The sequence below is a fragment of the Cetorhinus maximus genome, chromosome 4 (genome assembly GCF_964194155.1).
Source record: "Cetorhinus maximus chromosome 4, sCetMax3.hap1.1, whole genome shotgun sequence".
NCBI classification, from domain to species: domain Eukaryota; kingdom Metazoa; phylum Chordata; class Chondrichthyes; order Lamniformes; family Cetorhinidae; genus Cetorhinus; species Cetorhinus maximus.
The window spans coordinates 31,707,427-31,734,306 of record NC_135882.1 but is presented as its reverse complement, the minus strand read 5'-3'; the positions used below and the strand labels follow the sequence as shown (position 1 = coordinate 31,734,306).

The following is a 26,880-nucleotide window of genomic DNA, read 5'->3' as shown; positions in this document are numbered from 1 at the left end:
ATTTCAGAACCCCCCTGTAATTTTGTTGCAGTCAGAGCGGTTTTTACAGGAGACATGGTTCACAGCTCCGCTGAGGAATCTTGAACCATGGACGAACCCTAGTCTGGAGTTAGAAACAAAAAATAAAAACACACAACATTCCCTTTGGAAACATTCCCCCTCTTACCTTCTCATAAAACTGGCAAAAACAACCAGTGAAAGTTCCATTGAAAAAATCTTTAATCCTGTCCAAATAAACACAGGTATTGAATAAAAACACTTCCAAGAAAGATCAAGTTATTACAAAAATTGTCAAAGCAAATCTAGCAGTTCCTTTCATGTGTTGTCAACAAGCCCCCACATGATTGAATGCATTAGCCATTTTTGGAGCTCAGCCAAGCATTCATAATGAGACCGTCTGACAAAACAGGTGTCTGGCCACCTGTTCAGCCTGCTTCTGTTGATACAGTTGCCAGGTGGCCTCTGAGAAGAGTGAGGGCTTGAGGGCCTAACAGCCTTGATTACAAGCGGGCTGATGGCCCTGTAAACAGAAGGGAGCTTTCTAACCTGCTGGTCTTGCCATCCACCCACCTCCATTGCTGCCGCCAGAGGGGGCAGACCCATCTCCAGCCTATGCCTGCCTCCTGAATACAAAAATAGGGTGGGCGGGATCCTCCAGGACAGAGATGGGATCATGGGGTCGCGCAAAATCCTGATTCCCGATACCCATCACCTTGACAAAAATCCACCCCATTGAGCAACAATGTAGTTTTACTGATCATATACAAACTGAATAACAATGAAATGGAAGCCATTACTCTGCATAAACGCCAATGAATTGGTGAAAGAATACTACATAGTGGCACTGGGTGGGATCTTGCAGCCCTGTTGTAGCTGGGGCGGGGCAGTGGAACACACCGAACCATTTAAAACTCCATTAACTCTGGAGGGACTGTAAAATCCCACCGGTGTAAAATTCCGCCCATAGGTTCCATCAATAAAATTCTACACTTATAGAAAGGCAGCCACTGTGGAGCTGGCTGGTTCCCCTTGGAAAAGTTATCACTCTGGAAAACAAGGCAGCAGTGCACTGCATTCTCACTAATCTAGCAGATATCCACCATCCATCACCCCCTCCCCCCCACCCCTCCCCTCCCCGCTTAAGCAGCTTGAAAGGAGCTTGGGAAGTTATAAATAGTAGTGACTTTTGTTGTAGCCTCAAATCCATTTCAATTGTGGGTGAGGGTTGAAGTTCTGATTATAGGAAACAATATATTTCTGAGATTGCCTCCCAGTAAAAAGTAAATCTCAGGCATGCCCAAGTAACTGCTACATTCTCTATACAATTTGGGTAGAAACGGATCTCAGTGCCCTCCTCAGGCACACCTCATGCATGTAGATCCCTTTCTCATCTGCTAGCTCCCCTGTTGCAAGTGGAATTCCCAAAAGGATACCCAACCCAGGCTTCAGAGGCTGTTTTGATGCAGAAGACATCTCCCTGGAAAATTTTAAGAAATAAGCAACCATGAGAACATCTCAGAAGCCAATAAAGCTGCATAAAAATAGTAAAGTTAATCCCAAAACAACTTCTTTATGACTTCTGTGCTGAAGACCAAGACGCCCAATTTGAAATCCATCTAATTTACACAGGCACACAATCCTGTTGGAATGAATCTCTGAGGAAATTCAGAGCAGGAACATTTTGCCTTTACTAAAACTTTTTGAAGATGTAATGAGTTTCACTCACTCCAGCAACATGAGCCTCCTGCTCACCCAGTGCTGTCCAAATCAGAAAATACCAAACAGGACATTTCTGGCACATTACCAGTGCTCACATCCAGTTCTTGATTTCATGGGATCAGAAAATTTCCCTGTGGCATTTGCTGCCACTTTATGGCCAGCCTGCGAACTCCCAAAATATCCAAAGACGACATACAACAATTTACTGTGAAATGCTGTCAATGTTATTATTTAAGCAAACATGGCAGCCCTATTATACATAGAAATATCCCACAAATATGAATGAGTTGAGTCAGTAATCTATGCCTTTTGGCCATTTTGGTTGTGGAAACTATTTAAAATATCTGGTTTAACTAAACCTTTGCACAAATTGGTGGATTAAACCCCGTGGCCTTCTAAATTGAACTAACTTTTTTTATATTTATGTAGTATGTTATAAGGATAATTCAGTACTGTGCATTTCTCAGCAATTAAAGAGTAAAGTGCATATGGCTAGATTATCAATAATAAATTATTTTCCTTTGCAAGTGCTGCACCAGAATGGATACATGCGAGATGACTGAATAGATGTTGTCTGCGCTTCAGGGATGATGGCCTCCCCTTCTGACAGGTAGGAGATGGTAGATGAATCATTCTACCTAGTATTGGTTCAGTCTAATTATCAAGTTAACCATTGCTGCTGCATCGCTAAATAAAAGCAGCAATTGAGCAGCTGAGGAAATCTTGCAGCATCGACTGTCACTTCTGAAGTTAATAGAAACCATGAGCTAGATCAGAACACCAGAGAAATGGTGACCAATTGTAGTAATTATGGTTTTATTTATTGTGCAATGTACCTTCAAGAATAATACTTGTTAAGGAAAATCACATGATCTGTAGTAACCAATAAGAGAGTAGCGCAGGCTACCTCAGCAGTCAGTGTAGAGATAGAGTTGCAGTTGAAAGCACACGTGTAGTAGCAGTTGAGTATATTGTAAATAAACTTAATGTTTCCAAGAAGTGTCTGCAGATCAACTTTCTCGTTAATAGCACAACTGGGCCACCCTACAGCACCAATATTGCACAAAATGCAGCTGATGATGATGACCCAAAAGCTTTTTCTGGAGTTACTGTGGAATTTAATGGGAGATATATGCCTTGAAGTCGGGTGTGCTGTGGCAGGTAATAAAGACAGGTCATCAACAACTGCCAAAATAGATTTTGCTTTAGAAAGTTATTTGCTTTTGGTTCTTCTGTGTTGCTTGATTTGTATTCTGAATATTGCAGTTCTTTAGGTTAGTGAGAAGTCAAATACCATGGTCTACTTGTAACTTGACTTATTTGATTCACAGTATTGTAAATAAGATTGGGTACTGAAAAGAAAATTGAGTAAATATTTTATTCACCAAGTAAATGTTTCCATGTAAAGGAAAAAAGAGACTACTCAGGCTCCTAAAACATTTTCTCCTTGTTGAAAAGCAGTCTATTCTTAAACTTCTGTAGGCCTCCCCCCCTCCTTGTGTTTCAAGACAATTACTGTGGTCAAAATTTGGGATATGACCCAGAGATACTGCGATCTATGACTTCATATATAACGTGGTCAAAACATGGGGCATGCTTTGATGAGGCTATCCTATATCAAGCATCGAAGCATTAAAAAAATTCATAAATTAGAATTCCAGAAGTCCTCCAAATTAACGAAGCAACGGATTTGAATACTGTTCTGAATATCCGTTTCATAATTCAAACGCTTTAGAAAATTAATTTTAGTTTAGGAATTGAATTCAAATGTAGATAACTGGAAACACTTGGGGCAGAATCTTTGGCTCGGCGAGTGGGGGCGGGGCCCGCTCACCGAGGCGTAATATGACGCGAGGTGACATCGGGTGTAGGTCCTGACATCACCGTGCGTCATTTAGATTTTCAGTTCGGCGGGCGCCAAACTGTCAAAGGCCTATCAAGGCCATTTAAAAAGCCAATAAAGCAATGAGCTGAGCTGCCTGTCGAACCTTAAGGTTGGCGGGCAGGCGAAGAGCCCAGGCGGCCTTCGCATTTTTCATGGAACCTCATCCACAGGCGGGATGAGATTTCATGAACGTTTTTAAAGGGTTTGAACCATTTTTCATAAAATTAATGGACATGTCCGAGCTCATGTGACAGTTTCACATGAGGGGACATGTCCTTAAATTTTTTTTTTACCTTTTTTCAATGTTCCATAAGTGAAAATAATCTCCCTGAGGCACCTTTGTGCCTCAGGGAGATTTCTGCACTCTTTTGCGCGCATGCACTCGCCAAATCAGGCAACCCCCACCCGCACAGGGAGCGCACAGCACTTCCAGGCATGACCGCCCCTACACAACCCCCAACCCCCCTCCGATGGGGTGAAAATTCTCCCCTTGGTTCAGAAACTGGTTAACAAACCTGGACTAATTATAGTTCAAAAGCGTAACCCTGTGTCTATTTAATAAGGTCAGCATTAGAAGTAAGAAAATTTAAACAATGGATGACCCATATCTGAGCTTTTGGTAGGGACAGGCGGTCTACAGTTATTTCAATAAGGGATTTAGATTATTCATGTAGTCCCAAAATCAAAGAAGTGAAAAGCACCTTTGCAAACAAGGGGGTTTCTTGGTGGAACCAGAAAGTCTGGAAAAGGGCCATTAACTCTAATGGAGAAATAAATTATTCATGTGGGTCATAGAATTATTGGGTTGTCTTGAGCTGTGAAAGCAGACTGAGAGAAAGTAGTTTGTGTCTAAATCCAGGACAAGGATTGTAGAAGCCATTAAAAACCAGGGGTGTCCCTAATTTTTCGATCACTAAGCACAAATGCAGTGAGGCCCAAGTTTGAACTGAGAAGTCCAAATTATGAGTGTTTTGAAGGAAAGTTGAAGGGTCACTTAGGAAAAACTAACGGAACAATCCCCATGGGCAGGATATTCCCCCGTTGTGGGGAGTTGTGCAGGGGCAGGAGGGAGCAGGCACATGAGCTGGGACATGTCAAGGAATATTAATAGAAAACTTTATTCAATTTATAAAAACTTCATGAAACCTCATCCTGCCCGGGATGAGGTTTCTTGAAAAATGTGAAGGCTGCCTGGGCTCTTCGCCTGCCCGCTAACCTTAAGATTGGACAGCCAGCTCATTTAACTATTTTAATTAGTTTTTAACAGGCCTAAATAGGCTTTTAACAGTTCAGCGGGCACGCAGTCGAGTCGGCTGCACACCCGCCGAACTGAAAATCTAAATGACGCGTGGTGACATCGGGACGCCCGGCTGATGTCACCACGCGTCATTTTATGCATCGGCGAGCAGGCCCTGCCCCAGCTCGCCGACCGGAAAATTCTTCCCCATGAAATTTCGTACCTCGGAGAGTAGCTGGAACACTGACGCTGGAACAAAGTGAATTCCAGAGAGCTGTGGTGTACTTGGTTTGGTCCTAAAAGGAGAAGTGGCTGAGCCCTCAATATCTCGTAATGTACAAGGGAACTCTTGGGTGGAATAAAAACAGAAAATGCTGGAAAAACTCAGCAGGTCTGGCAGTATCTGTGGAGAGAGAAACAGAGTTGATGTTTTGAATCTGTAGGACTCTTCTTCAGAACAGAGCAGGAGTCCTCCCCTTGTTCAATGGATCCTTTCACCTGCCTCCAGTATTCTCCCTCCACCTGGACCCCTCCCTCTGGTCTCTTACCTGCTCCAGACCTGCTCCTGGTCTTTTCATTGAGAATGGTTGGGGGTGACATTGGCGGTTTTAATTTCTCTGCTCCTCTCACCCACTCCAAACTGTCTCCTTCTGAACTTGCTGCACTTGGATCTCTCAGGTCCAACCCTGACTTTGTTATCAAACCTGCCGACAAGGGTGGTGCTGTTTTGTCTGGCATACTAACCTCTGCCATTGTCCTACTCTTGCTTGCCAAAACTGTTAACTATTCCAGCATTATCCCAGAATGCAAAGACAGCTCTTGGCTTCTTTATTGCAAATGGTCTTCTTACACTTCTCTTCCAAGTCTCTTCCATCTTTATCTCCAACGAATGTGAGAAGCTCATGGACTTCTTGGTGATTAAAATTGAGACAATCTAATCAGCTGCTCTGCTGATATTCTCCCTTCCCATAGCCACTAGGCCAAATTTCCTCCAAAATTCTCCCTGCCTAGCCCTAAACTCGCTATTTCCTCTATTCCCTCCCCTCATGTCCTCTCCAAGCTCATCTTGTTCACAAGACCCACCTCCTGCTCTCTCAATCCTATTCCCACTAAACTGCTGACCACCCAACTTCCTGCCTCATTCCCATGTTAGGTGATATTGTTAACAGCTGTCTCTCCTCAGGTAGTCTTCCTCTTCTCTTTCAAATCTGCAATCAAATTGCCTGTCTACTCAAAAACCCAACCCTTGCTTCCTTCCTCCTAGTAAACTACCAGCACATCTCCAACTTACATTTCCTATCCAGGGCTCATGAACATGTTGTTTCCACCCAAATCTGTGTCCATTGTTCCTAGGTGCCCATGCTTGAATCCCTCTAATCAGGTTTCTGCTCCTGCCACAATAACAAAAAGGCCCACATCAAAAGTCACAATTGACATCCTATATGATTGCGAGAGGGTAAATAATCCTTCCTTGTTCTTTACAAAAGGATTGGAAGATACGGATTGCTCTCGAGCAAGAAATGATAAAGCATTCAGTGGGTTCAGAGTAAAGGGAAATGCAATAAGGCCTAAAGCAGGTTTACAGGGTATGTATGTGAACTCACAGAGCGAGGTAAATAAAGTCAGCAGGCTGCAGGCACAGATTGTCATGGTGATAACTGAGACCTGGCTCAAAAAAGGGTAAGACTGGATACTAAATATTACAAGGTGTCCAGGGAAGAAAGAAAAGGAAAGAAAGGAGGAAGGATGGTAGTACTGATTAAGGAGGATATTACAGTTCTGAAGAGAGAGGATGTCCCAAAGGGGTCGAGAGCAGAATATATTTGGTTAAAGCTAAACACTTATACATGTATCATTGCACTACTGGGTGTATTCTATAAGTCACCAATTACTGGGAAAGATATAGAGGAACAAATTTGCCAGGAAATTACCAAGAGTTGCAAAAACTATAATGAGAGGCTTTCACTATCCGAATATAGATTTGGGACAATAATGGTGTGAAGGGCAAGGAGGGTGAAAGAGTTTCCAAAGCGTCTTCAAGAGAATTTTCTCGATCATGGGCAGGATTTTCCCTTTGTCGGGTGGGTGCGGCAGGCAGGCCTGGGAACTGCTGCGAAACGGATCACCACCCGCAATCGGGCTCCAACCACGATTTCATGCTGGCTGGCCAATTAACGGCCAGCCGGCGTGAAACGCGTGCCAAGAGCCTCAGCAGTGCCAGGGTGGGGGGGGGGGCGCGGGGGCGGGCGGTAGGAGGAGCGCAAACGCTGAAGTCTGTGCACGCGTGGGGGAAGCACGCACTGAAAGTTCCCTGAAGGCACAGAGCTGACTCATGGAGCTGAAGAATTTTAAAATGAAAAATAAAGCTTTTGAAAATGATATAAACATGTCCTCACGTGTCCCTCTTCATGTGGCTGAGTCACGTGTTAAAAATTTTTATTGTTTTTTCAATTTACCGTTGGAAACCTCATCCCGCCTATGGATGAGGTTTCATAAAAAAATGCAAAGGCCACCTGGCCTATTCACTCGCCTGCCAACTGAATTATTGGGCAGGCAGTGAAAAATACAAATTAATTACTTGTTTAAGGGCCTTAATAGGCCCCTTAATTTCAGCAGGCGTGCTTCCGGCGCGCACGTGAAAGATCACAAGAGTGCACGATGACGTTGGGCACTCACCCGACATTATCGCATACCACTTCCCTCCCAAATCAGCTCAGACTTAGCTTAAATCTAGGCTCCTCTTTGTCCCCTTCCTGTCTCCTTCAGACACCCTTAGTCTTTCCTCCACCCTTACACCTACCTCCCCAGTTGCCGTCTTTGCCTTTGTCCCCCAACCCACCCCCGCAACCTCACCCCCTCCACCCCCGACGCCTTCATTTCCCCCCCCGCACCCCCACCTCGCAGCCCCCGAAGCCTTCGTTCCCCACCCCGAATCCCCAACCTCAACCCCACCCCCGACGCCTTCGTTCCCCCTCCCCCTTGAATCTTACCCCACCCCCACACCTATTCTTTTCCCAGTCAATCCTAGACCTTCCTCTCCCACCCCACTCCGACACATCTTTCACTCCCAAACACAGCTGGACCTTCTGCTCCACTCCCTCGATCATCATCCATTGATCCGTTGTGAGCAGACCCTCAACGTTGACTTTTCGATTTCTGTGAGCTGCTTCACAGCAGAGCCATGTCCATGAGAATCCACCAAGCATGCCATGGAGGTTCCGCCAGTGAAACAGTTGTCGGGCTGCAGCATGTTCTGCTCCTTGGGTATCCGCGATGTGAGCAAACCCTGGTGGTAAGTCCCGAATTCTGCATGCCACATTTGTCAAGGCATGTTCTGCACCAGCGTGCAATCGAGCCAACGTGGGAAGACGATCCAGCGGGGCAGGGGGGGATGATGGGCAGGAAACGTGGCCCGCCATCAACAGGCTGAGCGGATGAAGCAGATTTCTGGCCTTCTCACCACATTGTCCGCTCAAGCCATTAAGCACGCCCGACACCAGTGAGCACAAAAAAATTCCACCCAGTGTGACAACGCAGTATATGAGATATTGACCTTTCACCATTTGGACCTAAATTCAAATCCAGCCCTAAGTGATGCAACAAAGATCTGCTGTGGTAAAGGCTGCTTTTAAAAATGAGTCTGTGCACGTCCATTCGATAGAGACTGCCCAAACGAAAACTATTAATCTGGCAATAGTTTGGAAACCTCATTCAGGAAGGCAAAAAGGTAGTCTGGTTTAGAAAATGGAAAACTTTACACTGATTCAGTGACAGGTGTTCTTCAGAAATTGGGACTGATGTTGGGGAAGGGCAGTGGGAACTTTCTTTGATCTCGGTGTGCATGTGGTGGTTCCAAAAATAGAAAAGCTTTTCATTTCTCCATTCTCCATTAATAAATATCAGAATTGCCCCCCCAAAATCAGAAGTAATTACCCAGGTCTAATACACCATCTTACCATTCCTGAAGCTGCTAATGTTTCCTTTGACTGGATTTCCATTCACAGCCATCAGGGATCTTTTGGACCTCCAAGAGGCCAGGGTGTCACAACTTCCAAGTTTGCCTGCTCTACATTAATAACCTTTTTTTTGGGCCATTATAGGAAACTTCTGAGTGAGGACAGATGAGGTCCTCATCTAATTTGTAGCCATTCCACTGTACATCCATTGGAGCTTTCCGTAAGTGTGCCAGAAGGGCTAAGGATTTGAGATATAGTAAATAGAAAGTGTACACAACTCATGTTATATTAACACAAGACATGCCGTTTTCAATATTTTGGATCGACTGAGTGTAATACTCCAAAACATACAATGACTTTTGCCTTGAAACATGTAAAAGTTCTTTGAGAGTGCTTTTTGAAAATTGCTTTTAGAAAAAAAAGTTAGGTTCAGCTTCAGCCTTCTGCTCAGAGTCCCTCAAAAAAACAGATAATTACCCGAACTAATAAGGGGAGCAGTTACCAGAGATATCACACAATCTGATGCCAGATAGCCATAGTTTTGGATTCCTTTCCCAAAAAACAAGATTTCTGTATTTATTATGTTACTAAGCAATGGAAGGAACAATGAGACATAGGTTCTTGATCGGATTGTATCTAAATGCAGAAATTGAACATAGCTTGATGTTTAACTTTGTATCTCTGTTTAACTTTGCGTCTCAGAGTGTCGTTCTGATCGAGAAATGTCACTTGTAACCATAGTGCCCTCTCCAGGACGATTAGCTTGTATCTGCACTATGCCTGCTAGCATCCCTTAACTGATCGGGTGTCTTGTTTGTGTGCAACACTAAGGAGCTGTGCTGTCACAAAAGAACAATATACATGGAATTAAGCATAACTGAAGACGCCAATGATTCAGTTTTCTATTACGAGCTATGTCACAATTTACAGGTCCATTAGTTTAGTGAACAGAACATGCAAAGTAAGTGATAATAGATCCCCTCCAACTAATGTTACAAGTGGCAGTACTGGTGATAATTCCATTAATATACTGATTCCTCAAAATTGCAGGGAAACATTTTTTTTTTAATACATATTGTAACAGCTTTATTGAGTCAGGAATAGACTAGAACTCAGTAAAAATTAGATTTTAACAAGGATTGCCAAGAAATGGTTTCATTAAAGTTGAATAAGGATTTGACAAAAATAGATGATTGCTTCATAAAATCACCAGCAATTTACCATCCTACCCTTAAAAAGTTCTGTTAGAAATACTGCATGATGTGAAACTTGTTATCTTTAGCATTGGGGCATCGCTCATAAGAAGTCAGACTTTATGGCCAAGATATTCCGGTGGTTGGGCGGGCTCAGCAGGCCGGCCCAGGAGCGGTCGGGAAGCCAACCACTACCCGTGATCAGGCTCAGACCGCGGTTTCATGCTGGCTGGCCAATTAATGGCCAGCCAGCGTGAAAGATGTGCTACAGCGCTCAGCACTGCCAGGATGGGGACAGGAGGGGTGCGAGCACTGAAGCTCGTGCATGTGCACGAGTGGGTGCAGTAAAAGCTCCCTGAGGCACAGAGCTGTCTCAGGGAGCTGAAGATTTTTAAAATTAAAAATTAAAAGCTTAAGCGATGTTAAAAACATGTCCCTGTGACTCTGTCAGATGAGCAGGGACATGTTATGAATGAAATTTAAAAAATTTTATTTGCTGTTTAAACCTCATCCCGCCTGTGGATGAGATTTTGCAAAAAATCCAAAGGCCGCTTGGCCTTTTCGTCTGCCTGCCAACCGTAAGGTTGGACAGGCAGTGAAAAATTTAAATTATTATTTTAATGACCTTAATAGGCCTCTTAATTGTCGGCGGGTGCGCTGCCTACTCCCATGCACCCACCAAAATATAGCACAACGAGCGCAATATTCTGCCCTATGCCATTTTATAATGATTACAGCATTTTACCCAGTAATATATAATAATATGGTATAATTGGTGGCTTTGCTCAATGACCAAAAAGAAAAAATTATCCTATTCTGGTCTCTCTGCTTTTTTCCCACCCTCTATTTTTCGTTTTGTTATACACATTGTAGCTCTGCATCACTTTGCCAGATCATCCTTTAATAGATGCTACAACTATGGCAACCTGTTTTCTGAAGTGTCTAAGGCAGGTTATCCTCTTTCCAGGATGTGTAAAGGGATGAACAATTCTACATCACAACCCCAGCCAAAGTCTGTCACAGAAAGTCAGAAAATTCTGCAGCAAAGCCTCCTGTTGCCTCCGTCCTGACTGGGATTTCATCAGGACCACAACTGGCCATTTATTCTGTACTTGTGCGATGCAAATGGGTCACCATAGGATTTCCGCCCCAGTTTTACAATCTGCTTTTGGAGGTATGAACAATGTTAGCAAGGCCACATGTATTGCCCAACCCCATGAAATTGCTATGACAGATTCTCCCACCAGGTAGGAATTCCAGGATTTTGATACTGTGACAATGAAGGAATTCTGATGTATGTCCATATCAGAATGGTGTGAGACTTGTAGGGAAACTTAGAGGTTATGATGTTCCCATAACATTGCTGACCCTGTCTTTCTTGGTAGTAGAGTTCATAGAGGAGGAAGCTGCTGTTGAAGTAACCTTGGTGAGTAAATAACCTTGGTGAGTTGCTTAAGCGAACCCCATAGATAGTATATAAAGCAGTCACAAGACAACAGAGGTCCAACAGGGGATGCAACAATCAAGTAAACTGTCTGTAGAAGGTCTTGACTTGTGTCACAATGATGCAATATCTGCACGTATGATATTATTCCTTATTTTTGATCAGCTAATCAAATATATATTGAACTGCTTTGAAAGAACTTTTAAAAAGCAAGCAAAGACATTGACTTAGGATGGCTGCCACAAGTCACCTTATGTTTGGTGTTACAAGTTGATGAGTTTCTAGATGTTTCCAACATGAATTACAATTAAGACACGACAAGACAACCTCCTACGGAATTTCACGCCTGCTGATGTCAAGAACTACTTCAAAAGATTTACTAAAACTGTACTGGACCTCACCATTTGCATTTCTATAAAGTTACCATTCAAGTAGAGGTAGAAAGTCTACCAGGACAATAGCTATATGGAAGATATTCTTCCTATCTAATCAAGATGGAGGATGGGTCATTCAGGAGTTAATGGCTGGAACATTACAAAATCTAATCAACTCAGCCATAAAATAATAACCATGGTCTGTCCAGACATGAACTAAACACTTACCTTCCGAAATCATTAGAGTAGAGAAGTCATACGACCAGAATGACCATTTTGAAATTACTTTTATTGCAACACCCAAGCTGCTAAGCAGGAGTCTGGAAGAAATCTGCCAATGGAGCAGTAATGGTTTTTTTCCTCTCCCCTCTCTCTCAAATTCAAGACTCTATCTCTATTATAGTTTGAAATCCAGCACAGAGAGAGCATTTCCATTGAAAGGAAAAATCAGGTGCAATATTATCAACTTTTGGAAAAGATGATTGTGTTTAAAAAAGAAAGAGACTGTTTCCAGAAATTGTAGTTTACATCGGCTTCAGCTCCACTGAAATTTCAATTTTATGGCTGCGGCAGAATTTTTCCAGTGAAGGACTCAAACAAACAATGAACTTTCTATTTTTGCCTTTTATCACTGAATTTTAATTTGACTAAAAAGTAACCTCCGACTGTATAACTTGTTATTCTACATGCTTGTGCGTGCATTGTGAAGATCAGGATGCGGGTTTACCATTTAAAGTATTTTATACCTTTACCTGGGTGGATTTTTAGCTCAATAAAAACTACCCCTTTGTGTTTTAAACTCAAGAACACCTGTCAGATTGATTTCTTTGCAATCAGTACATAAACGGTTAAGCACAGACATTGAGTTAATACATTCATCCTTATAAATTCACAAAAAACCCTGTTACAGTCAGATCAGGAGTGGTAGAATAGGGGAGTCATTTCACCCCATCTCACGTGGTCATAACAGATGGCACCACTGTATGTTTGAGGAATTATGTTCATCCTGCTCTTGCTGGCAATAATTTCAGTTGTATTCTTGAATCAATATTAATTGTGGAAATTGAGTAAAAATGGGGGAACTGATGTCTGATACAGTCTTGCAAAGTTGATGGCAGATCTTATTATAACTATTTCATCCAGGGTGAAAATGTTCAATGTAATCTAAATGCTGATTGGTTAAAGTACTATATTATAAAATCAGTGCACATGTTGAAAATGCATAGATGTTGTGCAATTGTTTTCCTCTCAATCAATCCCAATCCTCTAAATCAATATGGAAATAGTGTACATAATAGCTTATCCCATTTAAAGAAAATTATGAAACGTTTCTTTGTTGCTGCCACTTTATCCATTTTTAAATAGTTGCCACAACAAACTACAATTGAACCTAATTATAACGGCTTTGATATCTCTATGAACTTTGTGTCAGCACACGGGAAAGAAGTTATCTTTGGACAACATACATCACTAACACATTAGCAACAAGCACTGGAGTAACTCAATCTGCTTCAATCAATGAGGAAGTCCTTATTCCCTTCACAAGGGCATTAAACTTGGAATAGAATATTGCCTTCTACTGTGAAGGACAATGCAAATTAAGCACTTTAAATATACATAATGTCATATATATAGTATCACCTCTCCAACCGGAAGAAGGCATTGGAGCAATTGACAAGAAGCTCATGGATAATACAAGTGTTAGAGCCTTGGATGAGAAAAAAAAATGACAATAAAATTTAGATGCGATTTGAGAATGAGCCTTCGGGTGGAATTTTCCATTAATGAGACCAAGTGTGGTGGCGGGCAGTTTCGAAAGCGCCCAACCCGCTGGCTGGAATGGCGGGAACTTGCGCCCAATTCTGCGCTTGGATGGTCATTATTTATGTAATTATGCAAAGGCGCGTATCGGTCCAAATCACCTGGCGGGTCAGGAGCTGATTCGTCCGTCCGCCATCAGCTGGTAGGTTTGAAGATCTGGACGCCATATTTAAAATCTCACTCTCTGCAGCCCACCAGAGAGGTCTTGCAGCCAGAAGAAGGCCGAGAGCCCCAAGAATGCGGCAGCACCCCGCTTCACCCACCAGGCCTTGATCAGAGGGGTGCAGGTTCACAGGCAAGTGCTCTTTCCCAGGATGGCTGCAGGAAGTGCAGCAGCCTCACGTCTCCGGCCTGGGAGGCTGTGGTGGAGCAGGTCAGTGCGGCTGGCAACCGCGCCTGAAATGTCATCCAGTGCAGGAACAGGATGAATGATCTCACCCAATCCATCAGGGTAAGTCATCCTTCAACACCCTCCAATATCAAACTCTCATCATGGCATCATGGACTCAAACGGCTACTCGCTTCAGGGATCTCACACAACCATTAGTAGGGGACACATATCAACACACATTCTCTCAGAGAGACTTTCACATCACCACCATCCCATCTATCATGTTGTTCACACTCCATCCTCTGGCCCTTCTGGGGAGGGCTCACCACACACAGGGGACATGCATCTCACCCAACCTCTGCTCCATCCCTTCTCATCACATGCCTTTCTTTCTTCTTCATACAGTCCAAGCTGGCACACATCAGGTGTGTGAGATCGCAGACCCGGGGAGGGATGGCCGACATCATTGCCCTCCCGGAGTTTGAGAAGACTGAAGCCGAGCTGGCTGAAGAGGACAGGGATTGCTCCTGTGGGGAAGGGGAGATCAGCCTCTCCCACCAACCTAGTACAGATCACAGCTCCATCACTTCATCAAATCCTGACAGTGAGTCACATGCAGTCTTATCTAGCTCATGTTCATTAAAGGAAACTCTATTTTCTAGGCACCAGCAGATCAAGGCCCCCAAGCCAGTTGAGCACCAGTGCAAGCACCCAGACAACGTCCAAAAGACGGAGCTCTGAAAGAACCATTACAGCGCTTACATCACCCTCTACCAGCTCAGAGACACACACGTTGGTGGGCACAGCTGTAAATTAGGCTCAGGCTCACTTTCTGGAAACACCTCACTGACACGGTTTCATTGCAGTTGGAGACAGGGTCAGCCCAGGTCTCTGACACTTGGAGGGCTGCTGGAGACCAGCCACCCATTCCGTCCGAGTCAGATGATGAAGACGGCTCTGGAAGCAGCCGCCAACTCAATGCAGGAGATGCAACGACAATCGGCAGAACATCAGGCAGAGATTCAACAGACCAGAGCGAACAATGGAGGAGTCCGTCCGCGTTCTGTCTGATGTCGTGGCTCTGGTATGCGAGTGCCTCAAAGTCACCATGGGAAGGTTGGCGACCACCATGGAGACCTTGGTCCAGCAGGTCTTGCCAGATTTGCGCTCAGCCCTACACTCCATGGCCACACACCCTAGTGGGCACCATCATGATATAGGTGACATCAGGACAAGGCACTTTGACCTCCCTAAAGGTGCACCATCTCTTGCAGGAGTCAGAGTGGGGCCCTCGGGCACCCAAAGGGAGGATAAACACCAGCCAGACACCGTGGGAGCCTCCTTTTAGGACACTCCAAGGGTGTGTATCCTCTGACAGCCCCCTCTGTCTGTGACACCATCCACTCCAGCTTCTCAGGCCACCGAGAGCGCTCCTGCCCCTGAGCAGGTGACTTTTATCAGGCCAAGGCTCTCCAGGCCTCAGACCACCAGTGGACATCCATCAAGGTCATCGCAGACATCAGGACATAGCGGTCAGCAGGCTGCCTCCACCTCTGCTGCGGATGTTGGTGCTACACCCAGGCATAGCAGTAAAGTTAGGAAAGTTAAGAAAAAGCAATGTCACTTTTGGGTCACGGCTGTGCTATACATGTAAAGAAATTGCACTTTTGTGAATGCATTTGATGGTTATGTGAATGTTCTTGACAACTGAAGGCATTGTGATTTTGTACTTTGGAATCCTCTTATTTCAAGGTTTAGCCTTCCTCCCACTCAGTGACAGTGTGCCATTGTGAGATTCACATTCTTGTGATGTCAACCACAGTTGAGTTAGTCTCCACACCCTTGTGTTATGTCAGGGGAGATGTGTTTAAATCTATATTGATATAAGCATTTCTAACCTATCTTTCTCAAGGAACACACTGAGTGAGGGCAGCTCATCAACATTGATAATCTAGTGGCATTTGTGTCTCCCCAGTGGTAGTGGCAGAAGAAAAGGCAATGCACAGGAGGAGGAGATCCCTAGGCATGTCCACATCTCAGTTGCAGCAGTGTTTGCATCATTAAATGGTGGCGAAGGCTTCAAGCTTTCTCTCGCATTGCTCTTCTTCCTAAGTGGACTCTTCAGATCCCAGAACAAGCTCACTGGCAGGTCCCCACGGACCAAAGCAGAGATCATGGCCTTGCAATTTATGAGGCCAGAATGTACAAGTGTGAATGCAGGACTCGTTCTCGCTGCAAGTGGGTGGACATTCCCTGAGATGAGGGAATGGCATTAAGGGCTAGGAGAGATGTAGCCATATTCCCTCCCATAACTTTACTCTTCCTGGAGCCTGTCAGCAATGAACGTATCACAGGCACGTCTCCCACATCTTCCTTCCTCCATGGCGTGATTGCGCTCATAGTGACCCTCAGCAGCCTCGTGAGGTTCCTGGGCCCTCCGGATCTTCATCCTCTGATGAGCTCTCATCCTTCTCCAGTTCATCCTCTGGCAGGGGTTCACCTCTTTCCATTACCAGATTGTGAAGGGTGCAACACACTGCAACGATGTGGGAAACACTATTGGGAGTGTATTGGAGTGAGCCACCTGAGCGGTCCAAGCGTCTGAAGCACATCTTCAGGAGCCCTATGGTCTGCTCTATAAGGGAGTGTGTGGAGCTGTGAGCAGCGTTGTACCTCTCCTCCGAACGATTCTGAGGGTGGCGCACTGGTGCCACCAGCCAACGCTTCAGTGGGTACCCCTTATCCCCAAACAGCCATCCCTGCAGGTGTAATGGCCCCTCAAAAATCTCAGGCACCAGGGAGTGACTAAGGATGTAGGAGTCATGACAACTCCCAGGGTACCATGTACAAACATGCAGTATGTGTTTCCAGTGATCACACACCAGTTGCACATTGATGGACTGATAGTCCTTGCAGTTTATAAACATTAGGGCCTGCTGCCATTGAGCCTGTATACCCACATGGGTGCAGCCTATTGTACCCTGCACTCTTGGGAGGCCTGAGATGGCGGCAAAGCTAGGCCGTGAGATTCACCGGCTATCTTCATCCAGAGCAAACCTGACATAACGATGGGCCTTCCTGTAAAGAGCATCTGTGACCTCCTTTATGCATCGATGTGTTGCAGACTGAGAGGTGATGCTTAGGTCCCCTGTTGCTCCTTAGAAAGAACCAGAGGCCAAGAAATTGAGTGCAGCAGTCACCTTCAAAGCCACTGGCAGGGGATACCCTCCAGCTCCACGTGGCATCAGGTCTTCATAAAGAATGTGGCATAGGTGATGCACCAGAGCTCGGGAGAAGTGCAGAAGTGCACGGCATTGACTGTCACTGATTTGTAAATAGGAGACTCTGGGATGATAAACCCTAGGTCTGGCGAGTCGCCCCGGTTGTTTGGGTCTCTCCTCTTAACCTCCTGGCCATGCTCTAGCTCCGCTTGACCATGTCCCTCAGCTGGAGCTGTATTGGGAGTCACCTCTCCCTCCTTCACTTCCTCCATTGCATTAGGACCTTGACAAAGCCAGCATTGAGCCCTGGATCCATCTGTGCTTTTGCCTTCTCTCTGAAAGGAAACATTGAAGACATTAATGATTCAAAGGGCAAGAAAGCAAAGCTCAGAAGGTGACACGTTTGGAGACTGTAAGGATCCATAGCTTTTCCTGCCCTACTTGCATGATGGCTGATGCCGCCTTGCCCCTGAGACACTAGGACACACACTGAGGTGACCAAGATGGCATCGCAGATTCGTAACATCTTGAGCCCTGCATGGGATGCTGAAGTTTAATTGAGATGAGTGACACAACCTAGTTCTGAGCTCCAATCTCTGCTGTGCCATATTAATGACCAGTTGCTCATGGTCAATGACCAGGTGCCCTTTGGCCCGTTAGGAGTATCAATTCTGGTGAACACATGACAGACCTTCATTGATGGAATGCCATATATGATACAGCTGTGCCTCCTTCACTATTGCCTGCATTCCCAAATTCTACATTCCTATGTGTTACTCTTGAGATGCAGTGACTGCGATGTGACACCACTGAGTTCTGAATAGCCGTTTAACAGGGCTAATGAAGCCATTGGCTTTCATCGCAAGGAGGTCTTCCTCCTTTCTTTCTAAGCAGACTCTTGTTCACTCCTGCGGCAACATGAGGTTAAAGGGCAACCCCAGAAAGGCTCCCACCCTGTGTGTTCACCCTTTTCCCCTGACTCTCATTCCACAGTCTTCCTTCCCAGTTGCCACCCTCATGTTCATCAACCCCACTCTTGACTCACAGCCCACCTCCGGCTGAAGTGTTTTTGAAAGCCGAGGCCTGTTATGAGTACCACAGCACAGTGGTGTTCTTCAGGACAATGTAGGCAAAGAGTAGGAACGGACCAACCCTACGGCCCCGGCAGTGTGGCATTCATCGCAACAAGACAGGCGGGTTTTTTATGTTCCACTCACCATGAAGTTACCAGCGAACTGAGGTCTGACTTGTACATGCCAGCCTTTTTTAAATGGGTTTGAGGCCCACATAATTTCCCACTGGCGTGACACAAGATTGGAAGGCCTGGCAAGATTCCAGTGAGCAGCTGTTTTAAAAAGCATTCATGACATGTTAATGAATGCAAATGGCATTCATGCCACTAGTCGGCGGGATAACCGGACCCCACACGCTGATGTGAGTCCCGCCGTTACCGCGCGTCATTCTGATCTTTCGCTCGGCGGGCGCGCACCATAGTCAGTTGCACACCCGCCGAACTGTCAAAGGACTGTTAAAGCCATTAATAAACCAATTAAACAAATTGACAGGGCTGCCCATCCAACTTTAAGACTGGCCGGCAGGCGAAGAGCCCAAGCAACCTTTGTGTTTTGCATGAAACCTCATCCACCGGCAGGATGAGGTGTCATGAAGGTTTTATTGAATGAATAAATTTTTTTGGACAATTGATAAACATGTCCCAGCTCATGTGAAACTGTTACATGAGTGGACATGTCTGAATAATGTTATTTTTTCTTTTTTTCCAAGTTTCATTTTGATCTTAATCTCACTGAGGCAGCTCTGTGCCTCAGGGAGATTTCTGTTCTCTTTCCCACGCATGCATGCAAAAGAGCGCAGGTCCTGACTCTCCCTCCTCCCCACCACCCCCCACACAGGTAGCGCTGAGCGCTACAAGGCACGCGTCACGCTGGGTGGGCCTCAATTGGCCCGCCCACATAAAATGGTGGCGCGCAGCCAATCGTGGGCAGCGATCAGCTCCGCACCCGCCCGTGCCCGCTCCCGCCCAACAGGGAGAAAATTCTCCCCATGATTTCTTTGTCACACACTTTATCAAAACTTGACTAACTGACAGAACATCAAACACCAGGTTTGAAGCTAATGATCCTTAGCATCCAACAGCTTTATGAGCAAGCCTCATATTTTAAATATTTTCTATTTCCTTGTTAAATACAAGTACATGCACTTGATCTGCACAATTTAAACAAAATAGTGCTCACCATTGAAATAACGTTTTGGCTAAAATTAGCCTTCAGGGGATAGATTTCATGATCCAGGGCTCCTGCTGGGAGCCACGTTCTCAAGAAGCACATTTCAGGAAGTTACAACTGTGCAGCCCATGATCGCCCACCTATTAACCTTAATGGACAGAAAATCAGGGGTTGCAGGGTTCAACCAAATATGCCCCAAACAAACAGCACTATTGGATTGCATTATCACCCTATGCATATAAACTGGGAAGGAATTTTCTTCCCTTGAAATGTTGCATTGCTCCAATGCTCACCATGTATTATTTTCAGTAATTGAATATTCATCGTGGCACCTCTCTATATTTCAGGAACAGATTTGTGTCAGCACATGAAAATTTAGCTTTCATAGCACAGTAAATTTAAGGTTTAGAATGGTTATGCTCACTATGCACAGGAACATCATAAATACATAAAAATGTATCATGATCTCAACATATAGGATACTTTTTTTTCAGATGAAATAAAGAGTAACAACATGAAGGTTATGGGGAATTGGATGTATGGCGATAATGAACATTCTTATGCTGAGGTTGATAACCATCACAGTGGTGTGGCAAATGATAATCTAAAGATTTAGCACAATGATCTTGGTGGTGCATTAATTTTGCCTTCACCTTCTCCCTATTGGCTCATAAAACATGTCCTTAACAGTAAATCAGAGAGGGTGTACACATGCACACTGCAAGACTGTAAAAGAGAAATTTTAAAAGAAGGGGCTACCCATAGAGGAACCCCAAATCATGAGTATGAATTGAGAACAGCATATCCAATTTCTGGTCATTAAAATTAATGGTAGCACTGCCTCACAAAATTTACCCTCATATCTTCAATTAAGCATACTACAAACATTTTCGTTTGGAAGTAAGTAAATAGAAATTATCTTCTTCATTCTTGAAAGTCAAATTCATGGAGCTGAATGTCTAAAAACTCTTGTCTGATTTATATCTCGGAACATTGACAATCTGATAAGCTCTACTTTGTATATTTAACAATTCGATGCAGAATCTTCAACAATTATCAGTTTCTTTCATTAATATAATTTGTGATTTTGAATCTGGTTGTTGGTTTACTCATAAAAATGCCAATGTTTTATCTGACTTTCTTCAATCATTCAGGATCATGTCTCAGTTAATTCCAGTAAACAACATACTTTGTCGGCTTCACACACCTGATTCTTGCCACGATTACAAATTGACAATAAAAGTCATTAACCTTTAAGAAGCTTTCAAACCTCCACCTCACCCAAGTACTGAAAAGAACAACAAAATCATATACACTCAAGAGTGAAAAATTGCCAGCTGTATGCAACGTATATTTGCAAGGGTTTGAAAAATAGTTGTGCCATTAGTTCACTATTACTAACCTATTACTAAAAATAAACTACCAGTGTATAAAATAAGGAATTGCACCTTTATAAAAAAAACTACAATAAACTATGAGGTTGAAAGGTTCACAGTTTCTCTGCTGTCCTCCTAAAAGACCCCAGCCTTGCAATAAAATTACAAATTGACCTAAAGGAAAGAGAGCCTCCGATCACTGTTTATAAAATGAACAACTTAAAAATGATAGGCACTCAACAGAGAGTCCCTAAATCCAAAGTCATTCAGTGAGCGAGGGCAGGTTCAGTGGCTGGTATCCTTAATGAGATTAGGCATACCAGGGCGCTGAATGACAGATGCAAGTCAGGCCCATGTCCCAGGACTGGATTTTCTCTGTGGAAGGAGGAACCTGGCATCTCTCAGAACTGGAGTTCCAACTCGGAGAGCAAGGTTTTCCCCTAGTGTCCTGAACATTACTTCACACCATTCTACCATGCAGGATTCAAGATGTTAATCACACACACAAAATATGTACCCAGCATTGCTAAGAGCTGGTAAGCAAATCAGGGGTCATCTAGTTTGTCATGGGCTATCATGTCTGTTATTGTAAATTATTTCTGCCCCATTGCCATTATTAGCAATATTATACATTACCCTGAGGCAATTGAAAGAATAGGATGATCTAAGGAGCGCAATCAGTTGCATAAGCTGCGTGAAAGATATTCGTCTCAGCACGTGCACACTTACACCTTCAGACAGAGGTGAACTTGCTTTGTCAGATGATTAGCAAAGTTGCAGGTTCCTAACCCCAGTACAGTCTGGGACAGCAGATGTAATGCCATCAATAATCAGTACCAGATACGCTGAGACAGGGTAAGAGGTGGGCAATGTTGTGGAGAAATAGGTGGTGTTTCTATTATAAAGCATTAATAGTCAGAAATTCAGCTCTGGTTCAAACTGATCTTTACATTTATGGAATCTAAAATTAATTTACTTCACTTTTATAGCTCATAACATTAATATTGTCAGTTTTGAGGAATTTTTTTTTTTAAACCATATTATCTGTGATAATTAAAACTACACTGAATATGTCATGGGCAGGATATACATCTGCTAGAGCGCTTGCACAGATCCCTCCATGGCTGCTCAGAGATTGCCTGAGCCATTCAATTCAGCAAGGTCCCAACTTTCATCGGGCTGAGTGAGCTGATTGCAACTGGAATGCTACCACTAGCCTCAGCACCCTCAGCTAGGGAGTGGAAGATAAATTGCACAGGATTCTTTGGCCTAATCACTAACCAGTAGGTCTTGTTGAAAAGTGAGGACAGGATTGGGATCAACCATGATGCTTTCCGTGGTGAACTGAGTTTTTTGTATTCACATTTTGAGGAGAGGTGGCACAGTGGTAATTTCACTGGACTAGTTATCCAGAGGCCCAGGCTAATGCTCTGAGGACATGGGTTCAAATCCCACCACAGCAGCAGCTGGAATTTAAATCACATTAATAAATCTGGAATATAAAGCTAGTCTTGGTAATGATGACTATGACAACTATCATCAATTTTTGTAAAAACCATCTAGTTCACTAATGTCCTTTTGGGAAGGAAATCTGCCATACTTACCTGGACTGGCCTACATGTGACTCCAGGCCTAAAGCATTGTGGTTGACTCTTAACTGTCATCTGAAATGGCTGAGCGAGCCACTCAATTCAAGGGCAATTAGGAATGGGCAACAAATGCTGTTGTTGCCAGCAATGCCCATATCCAAGAAATAATAAAAAAAGTTACAATTTACACATGTATAATGGACATTTGGAAATGTCCTGTAGTTTACTTGTGAAGTAGAACCATATCCCAACAAAGCGACAGTGTATTCAGGGGAGAAATGGAGGAAAAGTATTTGCATTTATTTAATACCTTATGTTTCTCAGAAGTGTCTCAAAGTATCACACCCAATCCCTTTAAATGAGATAGCCCAGAGTGAATACTATTTTATTCTTACTCTCATGTTAGAAAGAAGGGATCAAAGATATACCCAATACATAGCATCTACTGCTACCAATAAATCAACAGAAAACAGATTTATTTATTCATGTCCACTAGATCACCATTAATTAGATACTTACTCATCACGTATTACCACCCAATAGCATACACATACACCAATGACTAAACATATACTGTGCCAACAGGTCGTCAAAAAAGGATTTTAAAAATCCTGCAATATCAACAGCAAAAAATATTTGGAAAGAACACCTACCTTTGCAACAGCAGTCACTCTCAGGCACAGGCACCGGTCATCATTAGCAAAATGAAAATACTGTTACCACAGAAAATAATGTTGTGGCTATGCAGATGGACATTTGTCTCTGCGTATGTGAATTACTTTTTTTTAAAAGAAAGTCACAACCCCATCCTAGTGGAGGCAATATTGATTTTATTTTCCATCTTAATATTCTACCAAGTAGATTCAATCTTTGAGTTTTATGCTCATCGCCAGCATATGGTATATTGTGCAAGAACAACGTAGTTGAACCTTTGAGACCAAAATTAAAATGTTTCAATCCTCATGCAGCTTGTGTGTGTATTGTACATAATTGTATATCAAATAGCTGTTGTGGTTATAGCCTTGAGATTGCGTCAATTCTAACAGTGCAAAATGTTATTTGCCCTGGCAGACACTCACTGTGTACATCTAGATGTAAAGATGTTCAACATAATGAAGTTCATAACATTAAATTTTCAGGATATAATTATATGTTGCAGGTACAAATTAATGATAAAGTAGAACTGATAGTGCATATGATTTGTATGATCATGTTCCAAGTAAAAGATTGATAATGATGATATAAGTAGTGAGTTTGGTAACTAATTTAATTGATCACCTGGATGTTGTACAGCCAGTGTATATTATAATATGGTCATTACAAATATCATTATGACCAAAATTCTCAGGATTAGTCTGTCCAGAAGAAGGGCAATTTATGGAATCTAACACCTATAACATACACCAGGAGAGGAGAATTCTTCATTGGACAAAGGTACACCACAATTATAATGAAAGTATTAATATCATGGTGTACATCCCAATGGCACTGCATGGTCTAAAAGAGGCAGTGTAATTGCTAATCAACTATTTTCCTACTTTTGATTTACGAACGTGGCATGCAATTATTTAACAAAATGTTAATAAGATGGGTAGAAATATATTCAAAAGTAAAAGTTCAAGTAGTGCATATATATATACATATATACAGTCATTGAACCATACAATCAAGGTACAGTAGCTATACTCTACGTGGCCAGTCATGACTTTCCAGTGTCACATACTGTCCATTATCACAGAAAAGGTTGAAAGCACCAAAGTCAAACTATATACAGCAGCTTACTTACGCCTGGGGTTCCTTCTCATTTTGATGTTTTTGTTGTGGCTGAAGAACGTTATTTACCAGTTCAGTGATCCCACTAAAGGGAAACCACCTGTTTAAATAAGCAAATAATGTGACTGAACAATGAAACAAAACACTTAACTTTGGCCTCAGTTTCTTTGCACCGAAATAACACAGGCAAGGAAGAAAAGCTACAGCCAAATGGGAATGAGAATTGCAATCAGATTCAGCAAGTAAAGATGTAGGGCAATAGTATATTAGCTTATGCTTAACCAATCCAAATACAGGGAGCAAAAAAGCTACAACCAGTCTGGATGTGGATGATGTAAGAAGCTGCAGCCAGCTCTCTTACAGCCAATCAGAAAGCAAAATGATGCACTACAGCTGCAGCCATTAAGGTATCAAGAATAGCTAATACCTAGAAGGTGCAGAAAGCACAGGGGCAAAACACTGCAATTTAAAGCTCACTACATTCGGAAATCATTACTTACTGTGGCTGTTGAGGTTTTTGTTCTTCTTTGACCCTAAAAAACAAGTTCCACAACTCAATGCAGGATAAAGCAGAAATTAAAATTGTAAATAAAAATATTAAGGTTCTTGAACTGTATGATTATAGCCACATACATTGATGCTGAATTGTCATATAAAAGAGTTCTCAATTATGTTCATAAAAATTTTGGGCTCAATCTTCCCCTCTTTGCTGTCCTCAAGTCCTCTTGCCACTGCAGTCACAAATGGGAATTGCACACAAGCACCCTCAGTTACCACAGGCAAATTGGGAAGCTTCTGTTCGAGCTCAAATTTGGGACTGGCATGGACAAATCAGAAAAGAAGGAGCTGGTCAATTCTCTACCTTGCCAATATCCTTTGCATTGGGTAGAATGAACCCTACAGAACACATACAGATAAGATCCTTTTCAACCTGGACTTATTCATATGCATGGAAAAACTATAACCACTATTACCCACAAGCTAAATCAATTCTTATAAATGCAGATCATTAAGCATCTATTAGAGACTCTGTAAATGTGCCCTGATAAAATAAATGTATTACTTATTTTGAGCAGGTTGCACACAAAAAAATTAGCATTTTTGCATATGAATACAAGTCAGGTCCATCTGTGTCCATTTTCATGCATGTTGAGAAGAGGGTGGGAACTAGAACCAAAGGCTGAGAACAGAAATAAACAAAAACAGAAATATTTGCATACCTATTTAATTTCAGTGCCAGAATCTAGAGGTACCCAACTTAATGGAATATTCTTCAATACTGACTGGAGTTTAGTTTCAAGGTTTCAGAATCTACACATGCCCAACATAGCAACACCAGTTGCAAGTCCTTTATAGGGTATATAAGAATCCTGGGAAATACCTATACCAGGTTTTCTTGCAAAAATGAACTTAAATACTATGACTTACTATACATTTCTTTAATTGCATTGTTATGCTGTATCTTATTCTGGGCTTTTTTTAACCATGTTTGTGATATGCTCTGGGTAAAAGTAGCTGATAGATGACATGATGGGAAACTATGGTTTGGACTTTCATTGACCAAATGTCTTATTGACCCAAAAGGTGTAAAAGAAACCAAATGGTCAAAATGTAAACTTCAGCAGAAATGTAGCAGAATATGAAAACAGACAACTTGCCATGTGGGAACAATGAGATAAGCACCTTTGCAGGATCTCAGGAGCCTAGATGTGAGTTAGAGCCAAGACAAAATAACTAGATGGCAAGCCCACCATTTTTTCCTTGCTTTGACCAGGCACTACTAGCATTGGAATGTTTACAATCTGATAGGTGCCAGAGTGTGGGAAGCCAGAGATCTTGAGATTTTGACCTGCCTTGGGCTGACAGATGGATCAATGACAACTTTTGTAATTGGGCTGTTCCAATAATAGTGAGGTAATGATTGGGTTAAATCGGTCTCTATAAGCTTTGCTGTGAACAGAAAGTATAAGAAAGGGATCCCCGGGGCAGGGAGAGAGACATTCGGCCAGAGGAGGTTTGAGACTATCCCGCAGACTGAACTGAGCATGATTTGGCAAGAAATGGCTTAATCAAGTATTACATCAAAATTACACTTAATAATCTTGAAAAGTGGGTGGTGTGTTATGTTGGGATCACTATTTGTGCACAACTTTGAAACAGCAACTTTCAAAGTGCTGATGTCTTGATATCAGCCCTGCTGCTGAGATTGAATTGTAGCGCTTATGAGAAAAAAAGGCTGGGCCACCCTTCTCTACTCTTGTCCACTTCCAAGCAATGTATGTTTTTGTAAGCAAAAAGGCTAAAATAAAGTGTTGCTTAAAGCCAGAATATATAGAGAATAGTGGATAGCTGGAGTGGTTGCAAAGCATTAATTCAGTTGAGAGGTTCAGATTTTGTCAACGTACAAGAGTCAAAATCATGTCTTCCACCACCAATTACAACCAACCCGGCAATTTTCAAAAAAGATGGCGGCTGAAGCAGGCCTGTCATCAGGCCTCCTCCGGAATCACCACCCACCACCACCCCCGCCATCGTATTTCCTGCCAAAGTGGGCAGCAGACCCAGCTGAGGCCAATTAAGACCCCGTGTAGCATAAAATTGACCTTCATGGTAGTCTGGTGACAGAGGGCAGAAACATCCTAGGTTGCACTAAGTGCAGTAGCGGACGGGAAAAAGAACGTTTTACGCGCCGGCTGCAATGGCAACCTTTCACATTGT

At 43.1% G+C, this 26,880-nt stretch overlaps 1 protein-coding gene across 1 annotated transcript in view; it reads right to left on the bottom strand.

Moving 5' to 3' along the window:
• rims2a (regulating synaptic membrane exocytosis 2a) overlaps positions 1-26,880 on the bottom strand; it is a 1,205,442-nt gene that overhangs the window by 940,381 nt on the left and 238,181 nt on the right. The window contains exons 2-3 of the mRNA XM_078540066.1: positions 24,663-24,695; positions 24,176-24,262 (exon numbers count right to left, since the gene is read on the bottom strand). Of these exons, the coding sequence (XP_078396192.1) occupies positions 24,176-24,262; positions 24,663-24,695 (120 nt within the window). The remainder of the gene's footprint in view (positions 1-24,175; positions 24,263-24,662; positions 24,696-26,880) is intronic.